The sequence below is a fragment of the Cenococcum geophilum genome (genome assembly GCF_001692895.1).
Source record: "Cenococcum geophilum 1.58 unplaced genomic scaffold K441scaffold_68, whole genome shotgun sequence".
Taxonomy (NCBI): Eukaryota; Fungi; Ascomycota; class Dothideomycetes; order Gloniales; family Gloniaceae; genus Cenococcum; species Cenococcum geophilum.
The window spans coordinates 153,342-166,811 of NW_027137626.1; the positions used below are offsets into that span (position 1 = coordinate 153,342).

At 48.6% G+C, this 13,470-nt stretch overlaps 6 protein-coding genes across 6 annotated transcripts; 2 read left to right on the forward strand and 4 right to left on the reverse strand.

Annotated features, from left to right (window-relative positions):
• Positions 1–493: 493 nt before the first annotated feature.
• Positions 494–802, forward strand: K441DRAFT_669141 (uncharacterized protein; the record flags this gene model as incomplete). Its single annotated transcript, XM_067650105.1, has 2 exons — positions 494–648; positions 761–802. Coding segments are annotated over exons 1-2 (164 nt in total), but the record flags the coding sequence as incomplete, so codon positions are not given.
• Positions 803–3,325: 2,523 nt separating this feature from the next.
• On the reverse strand, positions 3,326–4,637 carry K441DRAFT_312283 (class I glutamine amidotransferase-like protein). Its single transcript, XM_067641110.1, has 2 exons — positions 4,536–4,637; positions 3,326–4,468 (listed from the first exon to the last, which is right to left on the reverse strand). Exon 2 carries the CDS (start codon positions 4,210–4,212, stop codon positions 3,535–3,537), a length of 678 nt encoding a protein of 225 aa, XP_067497880.1. The 5' UTR covers positions 4,213–4,468; positions 4,536–4,637; the 3' UTR covers positions 3,326–3,534.
• Positions 4,638–4,838: 201 nt separating this feature from the next.
• K441DRAFT_427519 (uncharacterized protein) lies at positions 4,839–5,248 on the reverse strand (the record flags this gene model as incomplete). Its single annotated transcript, XM_067641595.1, has 2 exons — positions 4,839–4,991; positions 5,156–5,248. Coding segments are annotated over 2 exons (246 nt in total), but the record flags the coding sequence as incomplete, so codon positions are not given.
• A 417-nt stretch (positions 5,249–5,665) lies between these two features.
• On the forward strand, positions 5,666–7,576 carry K441DRAFT_312299 (uncharacterized protein). Its single transcript, XM_067641111.1, has 6 exons — positions 5,666–5,981; positions 6,218–6,302; positions 6,362–6,768; positions 6,832–6,946; positions 7,006–7,332; positions 7,399–7,576. The coding sequence occupies exons 1-6, from the start codon at positions 5,939–5,941 to the stop codon at positions 7,472–7,474; spliced, it is 1,053 nt and encodes a 350-aa protein (XP_067497882.1). The 5' UTR covers positions 5,666–5,938; the 3' UTR covers positions 7,475–7,576.
• Positions 7,577–8,414: 838 nt separating this feature from the next.
• On the reverse strand, positions 8,415–9,742 carry K441DRAFT_669149 (carbohydrate esterase family 3 protein). The gene is made up of 2 exons (XM_067650106.1): positions 9,305–9,742; positions 8,415–9,158 (listed from the first exon to the last, which is right to left on the reverse strand). Exons 1-2 carry the CDS (start codon positions 9,357–9,359, stop codon positions 8,557–8,559), a joined length of 657 nt encoding a protein of 218 aa, XP_067497883.1. The 5' UTR covers positions 9,360–9,742; the 3' UTR covers positions 8,415–8,556.
• A 1,463-nt stretch (positions 9,743–11,205) lies between these two features.
• Positions 11,206–13,056, reverse strand: K441DRAFT_681866 (malate synthase; the record flags this gene model as incomplete). The annotated part of the gene is made up of 5 exons (XM_067651517.1): positions 11,206–11,263; positions 11,324–11,907; positions 11,941–12,162; positions 12,212–12,636; positions 12,693–13,056. The coding sequence occupies 5 exons, from the start codon at positions 13,054–13,056 to the stop codon at positions 11,206–11,208; spliced, it is 1,653 nt and encodes a 550-aa protein (XP_067497884.1).
• Positions 13,057–13,470: the final 414 nt, after the last annotated feature.

Below are 13,470 nucleotides of genomic sequence, written 5' to 3' on the forward strand. Positions count from 1 at the left end.
GAGCCGTGAACACCAAAATATTTACGGATTTACGCCGTAAGCTTTTATATAGTTTTCTCTGGATAGATAAAGGCCAGAATGCCAGGCAATAATAGCCTTCTATATCTAATCCTCCCTACTAATCAGCAGAGGCCACCAGGGCATAGTTATATTAGTGGTTATTTTTTGATTAAGGATTAAGCATTAAAAAGTAGGCGAAGTTGTTGATATTTTGATTTTAGAGGCGGCAATATACTCAATTAGGAAGGCGGTAGGCCTAATACGGAAGGCGGTAAGGCCCCACCGTCATAACCCCATGGACCGTCATAACCCCGTTGCTCACGTTAGTTACACACCCCCTAATTACTGCGCGTACACCTTCCAATTTGATACACGCACACCCCCACTAAACAGGCTTAGATCCTTCCTCTTCACGTTAGAACGTCACGTGTGTTTGACTTGTATGCATCTGCATTAGTGCGCGACGGTCGCGCGCCCATACCAAAATCGACACCTCGCATTTGCATTACTTTTCCCTACATCTACCATGGCTCTTAACCTACCTCCGTTAAAGCTGTACGATTGCGCAAACTTTGCCCTTAATGATATTAACAAGTTCGCCAAAGGGCAGGGCTATACAGCGTTAAAATTCCGCGTAAAAACTGACGGGTGGGCATAGGCACGGGCGATCCTGTAGAGGCAGTAGAAGCCAAATTAGTTTACTTACTGCCTTACAGATCACTGCGCAATCCATTTAATCGAGCCAGGAATAAATAGGTAGTATTATGGTGGTAAGAATGGTGGTGGAAGTCAAGATGCCTCTGTAAGATGGCTTGCGGCAATATTTCACAGGCTTACAGCGGTCGTGGGGCCTTACCCTTTCAGCACGACTTTACTAAGGGGTCCTTTGGCAGCTCTGGTTTAAACTCTACAAGTTATACTATAGTTAAAATTAAGATTTAATTATGGTGGTATAGTTATAAAAGTTGCATTTTAAAAGTTTGACTTTCGTGATGCAGATGCATACAAGTTAAACACACGTGACTTTCTAACGTAAAGAGGAAGTATCTAAGCCTGTTTAGTGGGGGTGTGCGTGTATCAAATTGGGGGGTGTACGCGCAGTAATTAGGGGGTGTAACTAGTGGTGGCCAATATTAATCTTCATCTGAATTAGTTTACGTGCTAGTGTCCGTGTAATTGTGGGGATTTGCGTGGTGATGTTATTTTGCTGAGCTTCTCAACACCAAGAACTTTTAGTCAACTTCAGAGGAGCCCAGCCACCACGTGCACTCCCCATAGCTCGGGTACTCTCTATGCTAAGGCGCTTGCTCTGGCTACATGTTACTAGACTGGATCGTGGAAAATAAGTCTGTGTACTTCCAAGGTTCGCGCCGTCCTGCCGTTCCTAACGTCACGCCTTCCTTCAGCGTATATCCTTTCCACTCGTTATTAGAACCCTCTACTCATCATGGCGCAAATACGACGCATCACAACTGGGATATTGCCCTCATATCTTTTCTGCTTTCTCTTTGCTTCTGCACAAGCACAGACAACCACTTCTCCAGCGGTCGCGCTTATCACCTCCGCGAATTTTGTTGGCTACACAAGCGCGGACAACAACTGTCAGTACAGACACTGTCGTCTTCTATGGTTATCTTACTAACGAATTTATAGGGTCACCAACCATCTGCCCGGCAAGTAGTACCTGGTACGAGACTGGGACTTGGGGACGATGCTGTCCGACAACGGCATCAGGAACGGATTGCGTGATGTGGACCTCTTGCTCGGGTCATTCCATAATCTTCAAATCTGGTGGATCAACGGCAACATGGTGCCCTGCCTCGTTCTTGGTATTTTTAAAACATTCGCTGACTGTACTTACGTGACAGTAACTCCCCTATGTCTGTCTGCCGTACGGCTCTCATCCTAACAAACTCCGACGATAAAAGTCCAGCCACCTACGTCGGCTGCGGCACCGGAAACTGGACTGCCTACCGAACACCACCACGAGCCCTCGTCGTAACCCTTACAGCTTCCAGCCCTTCCACGACGAGCTCTCCCTCTTCTTCAACTCCAATTACTTCCGACCCAACATCCACCTCAACTTCCACCCCTCAGCCTTCGTCGAGCAAAGGATGGATCGCCGGCGTTGTTATCGGACCTATCGCCCTAATCGCAATCGCTGGCTTGCTCTGGTATATCTGGATCCTACGGAAGAAGCAGCCAAAGAGACAGGGCAGCGCTGAAGCTATGATGCAGGGCGCATTGGGTGGCTACCCGCAGAACGATCCGAGGCAGTCGTACCAGCAGGTCCCGGGATACACGTACGAACATCCGTATGAGCAGCCTTACGGGCAATATTATGATCCGCATAAGCAGGTCTACGACCAGCCTATTGGGATGGGTGTGAATGTGGGAGGACCGGTTGAGTTGAGCTCCACACAGGTACCGGTGGAGGCTCCAGCCGAACCAATGAGTCCAAAAAATAAGCAGTGATGGAGCTGAATCCTGAGGAAATACAAAACTTGCATGCTGCTGAAGTGGTCTTGCGCTGTGCCACCGCAAAAAAGGGTGGGCTCTATGCGTTGCATATTGCTCGGAAAGTAATTTGCAGGAGCCGGCCTTCTCGTACGCAAAATTTGATCACATCGCCTTCTAGGACGTGGGATCCATCTCCACGGGATATTGAGGGCGATCGGCTTTCCTCGAAACCCCTTTCGCACTGGATCTTGCTCCAATGATTAGTCTGTGGACGTCTAGAAAAGAGTATATTACAATCTCTTTCAAGTGATCGGGGTGCTTTCCTTTGCGTAAAGCTATAAATATATTCCTGATGCCTAAAGATTTACGGAAGCTATGTCTCAAGCATGTTTTGAGCGATCTGACTGTGATCTCTTGTCAGGCTAAGCCTTTTGGAGAGAGTTTCTCATAGCTAGCTGTCGATAGTACCTCTTGGCGAGTGGTTTAGGCCTAGAGCGGGAGTGGAGCGCCACCTAATGTGGCTTGCAAGAAGTAAGGTGGGGGGGCTTTGCGCATGCGCCCACGGCAAATGTGTCCAAAATATGTCTGCAGACGCTTTTGGGAGTTCAACACCCAGCGTATTGCGGGTAAGGAGATATAAGAGACGTGACAAGTAGAGAAGTTATTGTCATGTTGTGAGGATGAAAGCGCTTAGTCACTGGTATGACGCAGAATGGCAAGGATCACCTGGGTTATGCGCAGGTCATATATCTTAGAGGTGGTTCAGGTCCAAAGGCATCGCATGAAACAGAGAAAGAACGCACCCAAGATATATATGCTTGTTAAGGCAGGCTATGAAAGTCGAATAGTGGATCCACCTTGGCCTCATGATATCACTGAGGGGAAACAGATGGGCCAAGCAGCTGGAGAGCTGCTGATGTTCCTCGGATTGTAAGAGTTTATCCTGAGTTGACACATCCGAGAAATTAATACCGCTTATACCTTCTCATACCACACGCTAATCCCGCTTCCGATGTACTAATCTGTACCACTTTCTAATCATCACTCACTATCAGATCTTACCACTGTCCTCATCTACTTCATGACATTCCAAACCGCCGCAAAGGGATCATAGTTAGGGTCCAACCATCGCACACAATCGCTCGAGTTGGCAATCCCGCCAGCGACATCATCCCAATACAATGCTGCAATGAAAGCGTAAGCCACGTCTATCCCCGTCGAGACGCCGGGAGAAGACCATATGTTGCCATCGGCCACCCAACGAGCTTGAGGAATCCAGTTTGCATTAGGCCCTGGGCTGTTGCCTATGAGGGGTTGGTAAGCTAGTGCCGAGTAGTGCAGATGGTCAAATTTGCTATGAAGTTGAACCCAAGATGCAACGGTAAGGAAGAGAAGCCCCGTCTTCGCCACAATCGTCGCCCCCGTACACACACTAACCAAATATCCTAACCTGGGATACATTTTCCCCACAAACTCGACCGCTGGGGCTACAAGGGCCTCTCCTCTTGTCTCAATTCCGCCCGGCACGAACAGCACCACCAAATCCTCCAGTGGCGCGTCAAAAGTGTGCGTTGGCACAATGGGCTCGCAGAAGTTGGACCCGGAGACGTTCATGACGGTAGGCTTTGTGGAGACGGGCTCGAGTGTTGACGATAGTAGTGAGGTGTGCAGGGGTCTTTGAAGAGCAAGGATGTTAAGGACGACTAGTCGGCCGAAGACGTCTATAGCTTGAAAGGCGGGGAAGAGGACCATGCCGTAGGAAGTTGGCAGGGCGGTACTGTTGCTCGTTCTTGGAGTTAGGCCATGGACAAATGCAAGCAGGTGCGGAAAGAGAGTGAAGGTTTTGAAGGAAGTCGCATTGCGAGTGTAGTATAGCTTTTTTAGATTCGCTAGTTAGAGGATGTTATAAAGGTAGTTAGTGTGCGTTTTATGGTTAACTATCCTGATTGCTCTGTAAGTGGAGAAATTGTTGAAGGGATGACCGCCGTTGAGCGGCAGGATCCGGAACCTAGACCCGTAGCTGCATTTAGTCTTACAATATGTCCAAGTTGTGGTCCTACATATATTGCACGCACCAGTTCTCCGAATAGTGCGTACCTGTTGATGGCCCGGGAAACTCTTACAGCGTCTTAGTACTAATCTAAAAGCTCCGAATTTCACGATCTAGCGTGATAGGGTAGAATATAATACATTATCGGCTAAATTATGAAAGAGCCTTCTAGGTCTAGGCGCAGGACTCGCAGCCCGGGTAAGGATTTCACCAGAGCGACCGTGATTGCATCGTTCCACGGCCATGTGCTCCACACATCATCATGGATGGGAATACGAAAATAAAACGCTCGAAGCGCCCGGCGTTGATCAGGAATGAGGGCGGAGGTGAAGCGAGTCAATGTGTCCGCTGATGAGAGCGAGAAAGTGTTTAGACTGTATGATAGTAACGCCGCTTCTTGATATGTTTGTTTACAGGTATCAAGTAATCCCAGATGCAGCAATTTGTGCCATCTTTCTAAGGACCCACGGCGAGCAGTCGGCTTAGTACACCAGTGATGACGAGTAGAGTACGGCGGAATTTGATCGTCATGATGGATCTCAAGGGACCTGGAACTGCGCGTAGACTTAAGTCCTCTTCGGAGATCATAGCAGAATGGAGCCAGTGGCATACGTCTTTGCTGCTTTCCTTTTCTGGAATGCCCACATGGACCAGTTTTCCGCCAAGCACATGCGCGTAAATCTGGTTGCGAACTTCGGCGGGGAGATGCAGGAGAGGAGACTGGTTCGAATTCCGCTCAAGGCTAGTGGTAACAATCAATACTTATATTTTCGGGTTTAGCAATTAACGTTTTTACTAAACGTGCATGACTTTCGAAGCAGCGTTAAGCCGACGAAGGTGGAGAAGTCGGATTGGTTTGGCTTTGTAACGTTTTGGAGCAGGTCCTCTGGGAGGAAGACGTCGTTTCTCTGCGGGCATATCAGCTCATCCGCCAGAATTTAAATGTGGATAAGAACTCAATATATATCTCCATCTCAAAATCAGGTAGCACAGTACCTCCTGTTATTCGATTGGTCCGTTAAAAGGGGTGTTGCCTTGCAAGCCGTTTTGGTTCTCCGAATTAACTTACTCCGTATTGAATTGCTGCTCCCTTTTAACTCCAGAAGCTAATTCGCAGCAAGCTGTTCATCTCAGATCGTACTATTTCCATCCTATCTCCTCAGATAGCTATACCCTTGAAGATCATCCCTCGCACCGCCTACTGCTGGTATTCAGCTGAGATTCATCATTATTAATCCTCGTGTGAAGTGCAGCTCCCCCGAGAATATTTCTTGGCAGTGGAAGGCTAACTCTGTGTATTCACTGGTCGCCGAATTCTTATCCTCCATCTCGGTGGCCACAATTCATCACATTATACGGCTTTTATATGTGCACATTGTACTGATAGTTTTGAAGTTATTCACACTACTATTGAAACTTGTCTTAGAAATGAAGAAGTTCACATTCCGAGAGTATCGGCGCCCTCCCAATGGTACGTCTGCTTACCTCCGCGGGATTGTTTACGAAGTTTTTTCGGTTGATTGACACTACAAGCCCGTTGTTTCTGTGCTGCATTTCTACAATAGAGGTGATTTTTATACTTACAATGAATATGTCTCGTCTATTATCTATCTTTAAATTTTTTCTTCTGGTTTGAGTATCTGGTCTTACCGGATAGGCTTAATTCGGAATTCGGGTCATTCTAACGCTAGTTCTGAGAACATATAGAAGATGCCGGTGAGGCAGAAGATGCGTCAAAACCCCAGCAAAACGCATACTTGAAACGCCGAGAGCAAGTACGAAAAGCGCAAAGGTGCACTAGCAATTAAAATACTTCGCCCCTTGCTTAATATTGGCACTGATACACCGCAGAACTCATCGCGAGCGCAAGGAGGCTTATATTAAATCACTGGAATCCGAGGTTCTCCAATTACGCACGAATGAAGCGAAAATATTACAAGAAACAAAAACTCTGTATACAGAGATTGAGAAACTTAAGAATATAATATTACAGCATGGTATCGAGCTACCATCGCTGAATGATAACTCTGCCCCTCAACCCCTGGTCGAGAGCACGTCTTCCGCCAATTCTGTGATTAGTATTCGAACGAATAGCTACCAAATGCAACAGCTACACGTGCAAAATACGAGCAGCGATTCAGACCAGCAGGCCGAAGATTTCATACTATCAGACAGTAGCGGCGGCGATCCCCCGGGACGCCGGAGATTTGGGTTCTTCAGAAAGCGCGAAAGTAATACCCCAGGTGCTGGTAACATTGGTAATTCATGTATTCTTGCCGCTCTGTGGGGTCGACTTACTTAACGCTGATGAGTATGTACAGTCTCAACGTCGACAACATCAAACACTGATGCCTCTGGATTATCCTCTTCGGCAAGAAACCCAGTTAACATAAGCGAATTGAATGTGACGGATGTCGGAACAGAGTTTGTATTAACGTAAGTTTTCACTCTACGAAAGTTGGTGTTCAAATATCACGACTGATACCTGGGTGTAGCCTTGAAAGTCCCTGTCTCTCACATACACAGGGTGATCCCAAAGAACCGTCAGCACCTTCCGGCCATGCCTTCACAGCCTCTGCTCAGCTACTGTTCCAAGCTCCTTCTGCCCCGACATCACATCTACATACACATGCCACTTGGGAAACCCCCAATTTAGGCTTGGAACGTCTCTTAGAACTTTCATCAAATTTGAACTTAGGAGATGAGGTCACACCTGTACAAGCTTGGAATTACATTCGGCAACATCCCTCTTTCGCCGGGATGGAAGTGGGTAGGTTGAGGAAATTGACGAGCAGACTAATGAAGGAGGTGAAGTGCTATGGGTGCGTGACCCTTTGCACCCTATCGATGTTAGTATGTGCTGAGATGATTTGCTAAATGAATCACAGGTTTGGTGCGGTTATTGAGCAAGATATCTTTGAAAACTTAGTCTCCGAAGCGCTTATAGTTGAGCAGGCCTTTTGAGGATGATATACACCCTTTATTACCTCAATGGTGCAGTAGCCTATCAGATTCGGGAATAGCCTAACGACGTCATGCAGTTGCGTAAGGGAATGGGACAATTGTCGGCTCACGCTGGGTTACTAGTATCAAGTGATCGCAACAAAGGACATAATATGCTCAAAAGCCTTGTTTTCATAAGTTATATTTTGTAGTCCAAGCTGCACCATGAGCGGGATACCAAACGAAAGGCACTTGAAAGGGTTTAATGAATCACCCCATCCTTTCTCTTTCCTTTCTCTTGCTCTGCTCGCAGCTGATTCTCCATCCGCTTGTTTCCCTGGGCAATCAATCAATTCAGCCAGCTTCCTTTCTTGGCACTGCCACTCTTTTCTGCTTCTTCAACTTCGCTCAAATAGCGGCCGCGCTCCTCCGCATCCGTGTTTTGAATGTCTGAATCATGACTTAGGCGAGCGTCTAAATGATGGTGAGACTTTGTATCTCTTCCCCTGGTAGCGTCCTACCATCTGATAATCCGTGCACTGGCAAAACAATAATTGGGCATCTCAGCTTATTGGCTGAAACCCCTTCCTTACCTCGCAACTCGCACGCCTCTTTCTCAAGGATTCGTCTGATCTCGCAATATACCCTATTGTTCCATCAATTGAGCTCCCTATCCACATCTCACCTCACACCTATCACCTACGTTAAACCTTTTTTTATTATATTTTATTAAAAAAATTATTTAAAATATAATAGAAACTAAAGCCAATGCATGCAAACGCCTTCCATGCCCAGTGCCGTCTAGAATTACACCCACCGCGATGCATAAAACCTCAAACCTCATATCTCTGCCAGCACATCTTCCCCATCATATATCATGAATTTCCCCACTACAATCAATCCCCCCTACAGCAGCGTTAGATCCGGCCCACAGGCGGCGTGATCCACCCCTTCTGGGCCACAGCCTGCAAACCCGCAAACCATAAATCGCCCATATACGCATACCCAGCAGTCGTCCTATGCCAAAAATTAGCCCAAGCCTCTCCACTCTCCCCAACCACAGCACCACCAGCACCAGCACCAACTCCAAAAACAAAGAAAACTTACGGATGCGACCCATCCACCAACTCCCCCACCCCAACCCCACTCATATCCACCACCGCAACCTTCCCCCCCCTCTCCACCCTCTCCCTCACCACCCCCGGCACCGCCTCATTAAACGCCCTGATCCGTGCCTCCGCACTCGCACTCGCGACACTAATAATCTGCGCCACCAGCACCACGGCCCCGGGACACCTCTCCACAAGCTCATCGACCAACGCCCCCAGCCTAGCCGGCGCATCCGCATAGCTCTCGTTCGCCGGCGGCGGCCGGTTGTGCAGGTCGTTCGTGCCGGCGTGCAGGAGTATGATGTTCGGACGCATCGCGAGCGCGGGCCCGGCGACCGCCGCGATTCGGGATATGGTGAAGCCGGGGTGCCCTTCGTTGTGGTTGTCGGACATGCTGCCGGAGCGCTGCGTCCCGATGAAGAGGAGGTCGGAGCCGGAGAGGTCGGTGGATAGTTTGAGGCGGTAGCCGTCCGTGCCCGCGGTGCTGTTCCAGCCGTAGGTGATGGAGTCGCCGAGGGGGAGGATGCGGAGTTCGGTGCCGGGGGCGATGGGGGTGCGGGCGGTGATGTGGAGGAGGCTGGTGGCGAGGGGGTGGTCTGGGGAGGTGTTAGTGGCGGGGTGGGCTGGCGGGGATTGATGAGACCGGTTCTATGGAGTTGGGAATAGTTGAGGGAGTCTTGTAGTTACGAGATGGTCCCGGTACCGTTGATGCAGAGACTCGAGGAAAGCATACAGCACTTACAGAGAGAGAGAAGGAAGGTTGGCAAGGCCAGCCGAAATAGTGTTCGTGAATACATGATTAAAGAAAACTACTACGAAATCAAAAGAAAATAGTATTGCGGGATCCTAAGAGCCGCAGGTGCCACGTTCCTTATAACTGGTTTCCCCCAATTCCACCGGACTGGAAGCCTGAGCAGTGTCTCATGAACACAGCCATGCCATTCGGTCCACCGGCAGTGGGGCTCTCAGCCCTACCAAACCCTGAAATGCTGAAGATGGGCATTGCTTCGGAAGACGATTGGTTCTCGATCCTCCGACACTAGCCTAACGTTGAGATGGAGTTTAGAGATCAACACTACGTCATGGCGTGACCGGAAAAAAAAATGAAAGGGACAGGAACCCTCGGGTTAATAGTGGGCTAAAACAGGGCTATACTTAGGACATCAAGTTTCGATACTTGATTACTTGTTCCGGCCTGAATTCATGCAAGGGTATCTAAGCCTCGCGACTTGAGGATGGCCGAAGGATGCTTACGTGTAGAGGTCTTAAGTCTGGTCTAAACCTATTTCGGGCCTTGCTGGGCCTTTCTGGTCTTGTCTGGGAGTTTGAGATGTGAAGGATCGGGTCAACCCGAAGCTAGGGTTAATGCCGGACAGAGATCTTATTTACGGCGTAAAATGTCAATACCCGGTATTGAACGCCGCGAGTTTGAAGACCTTCCGGAACTCGGGAAGCAATTAATTTAAGAATCACGTGATATACGCTCGAAATAGGAAAACTGAAATAGACAATGCTGTTCCATGGCTGGGTCGCAAGTAATACAAAGATTTGAAAGAAATAGGGTAAAACAAATCCAAACTAAATCTTCTAACGACCGAAACCCAACAAGTTTAAAACCACAACATCTATTTCGTCAATCGTTATTTTACCCTTTAGCTATCATGTAATATGCCTCGTAATTCGATGCGGGAAGTTTTCACAACTTAGCAGCTGCAGCCGCGGATTGTGCCTGAAAAGTAGGGGTGTGAATACACCGTGTAAGTCAGAATATTACACGTGTACACGGTGTATTACACTGTGTAATACACTGTGTAAGTGTAAGCTTATATAATATATTATATATCGTAATCCTTAACGTCCTCCTGGTCGTCGTCCTCGTCGCCGAATATATATATATCCAGTTCTTGGCACCTTTTTAGGTGGGCGACGACCTTCTGACGACTATTTGAGTGCCATGTTTTCTAGCAGTGAATGCAGATAGCCTTTGGGTGGGTTTTACTACGGAGTTTATCCCTTGGCCCGTCGGCGTGCGTCTAACGTTATCGATAAGGATCTAGCCAATAAGATGCTCTTGTTCAACCTGATTCTCACGCGTTCCTGTCTGTGCGGCCTTGGCGTTGGACGCAGACGGGTCAAGGGATAGGCAGCAACCTCTTTCCAGCATAGATCAGCTGTAGAGCCTGCTATTTAGTAAGTGATTTGATTGAAAACACTAAGCCAAGGCTCGTGATAGAGACGAGTATACCGCTCAAAGAAAGAGTGCGATGAACGGCCTTGCAAATAGGTGTTCTGCTTATAGTAATTTAATACTATAGGTCATCCAAACGAAAGACTGTTCATTACACTGTTTACGAAGCATATGGCCCGTGCAATACACGGTGTAACCCTCTAGAATACACGTGTACACCGTGTATGTACACGAATGTATGTACACGTGTAAGTGTAAGCTCACACCCCTACTGAAAAGAAACCAAAAAGCAGTTAGCCCGACCACTTCATCTCTCAAAGTTCTCTCGCGCATAACCAGCAAGCAACGCATTATCGACTGAGCCAATTTTCGTTCTTTTGGTTTAGAATACAGCGGCCGGAGCGCTTTTTGACATCATGGAATTAGGGTTGTAAATAAGAAAAGAACCGTATCGATTACAACTTGGAAGCACCGGCTGGCGGACCCACATTTGTGATTTCGTTATAAAGAAGCCTGTCCACATGTTCAGCATTGCAATTGCATCAAGAGAGTGCTGAGAAATGGGGGACTCACGACGTCAAAAACTCGGCATAATCTTCACCGGTAACCTGACTCTCGAAGTACTTCGCTGCTAATGCATACTTATTTCCTTTAGGCGCCTTCTCTGCGAGTGCTTTGGCCTCTTCATTTAGCAGCTTAAGCGCATAATCCTTTGTAACATTCTTGCCCTCAGCAGTCTGTACACCGTGTCTGCACCACTGCCACAGCTGGCTCCTGGAAACCTCCGCTGTGGCTGCGTCTTCCATCAGGTAGTTGATCGGCACGCATCCGACTCCCCGCAGCCAACCTTCCATATAGCTGAGCCCAATAGCAAGGTTCTTGCGGATGCCAACCTCAGTCACTTTGCCGGGAACGTTCATGTTTAGAAGGTCGTTGGCAGTGACATGGACGTCTTCGCGGCGTACGAAGAGTTGGTTGGGCGTAGGCATGTGCGTGTTGAATACATCAGAGGCGATGGAAGCAAGCGCGGGGTGAGCAACCCAGGTACCATCGTGACCAGCACGAGCTTCACGAAGCTTATCGGCACGGACAGAGGCCATGGCTGCGTCGTTGGCAGCCGGATCGTTCTTGATAGGGATCTGTGCTGCCATGCCGCCCTGTGGATACGTTAGTCATGATATTTTACCTACTTTGGGTAAAAATATGCGAACCATAGCATGTACGCCCCGCTTGTGGCATGTCTTGATAAGCAGTTTTACGTATGCGTCCATGAATGGAACAGTCATAGTAACGGATGCTCGGTCGGGAAGGACGAAGTTCGGGTTTTGGCGGAAACGCTTGATGACACTGAAGATGTAATCCCATCTTCCGCAGTTGAGACCAGAGCTGTGATCGCGGAGCTCATAAATGATCTACACCATTGGTCAGAGCCATTGCCAGCCTTCGATCCGAGTGACTCACCTCGTCCATCTCAAAAGCGGCCATGATAGTCTCAATCAAGACGGTGCCACGGATCGTCCCTCGTGGCATCCCGATGTAATCCTGAGCCAAGTTGAAGACATCGTTCCATAGACGCGCCTCAAGATGAGACTCCATCTTTGGCAGGTAGAAGTATGGGCCAGTACCCCTCTTGACGAGCTCTTCGGCATTGTTGAAGAAGTAGAGACCAAAATCGAACAAACTGCCCGAAATGGGTTCCCCATCCACAGTGAAGTGCTTCTCCTCCAGATGCCAGCCTCGAGCTCTGCAGATCAGAGTGGGTAGTGTCCTATCCGTTCGCAGCTTGTATTCCTTCTCACCCTGTTTGAAGTCGACCTGCCTGCGAATGGCATCGTAAAGGTTGAGCTGACCGTTGATCATGTTATTCCAAGTTGGTGCGCTCGAATCTATTAGAAAAATGTAAGCATCAAGGAATTGCATGCATAGTCCCAATTGCGCATACCTTCAAAATCCGCCATGTATGTCCAGACGTCTGAGTTCAACGCATTCACAACCATCTTCCTGTCGGTTGGACCTGTAATCTCCACCCGCCTGTCCACCAAACCAGGTGCTGGTGGGGCACCTTTCCACGCACCATTCTCGCGGATGTGACGCGTCTCTGGGAGGAAGTCTGGAAGATGTCCCTTGTCAAGCTCGGCTTGTCTGACCATTCGCCGCTGGAGGAGAGCCTTTCGGGTGCCATTGAAGGCACGGTGAAGCAGAGCAAGGAAGACAGCAGCTTCTTTGCTCAGGATCTTGCGGGTCTGGTCGTTGAGCGGGCCGAGGACATTGACATCGCGAAGGATTTCATTCGGGTTGGCAGCCATGGTGATGAATATGAGATGCTCTAGGTATTTGCGTCGGGTTTTAGGTAGTAGAGGAGAGGGTTCAAGATTGCGGGATAGGTGGAAGGAGGAGAGGAGGATATTTAAATCGTACGTCACACATATCGACTACAAAGAATGGTTGTGAGTGGGTGGATCGCCGTGTAGTCAACGATGATGCAGAAGAACCAGGGCCTAGCTCCAGCTCCCGCCTCGGGCAGAGGGGATGGAGTGAGGATGTGGAGGGACAGAAGGGAACCGTCGGCTTGTGATAGCCAAGTGTGGGGAAAGCTTCCGATCCGTTTCAACATCCGTCGATAACCAGCCTGCCTATGCAGCTCTCGAAATAATTTCAATTCTCAATTCACGCTATCCATCGAGATTGTGATTGAGCAGACTGATGCAGGCATGACACAT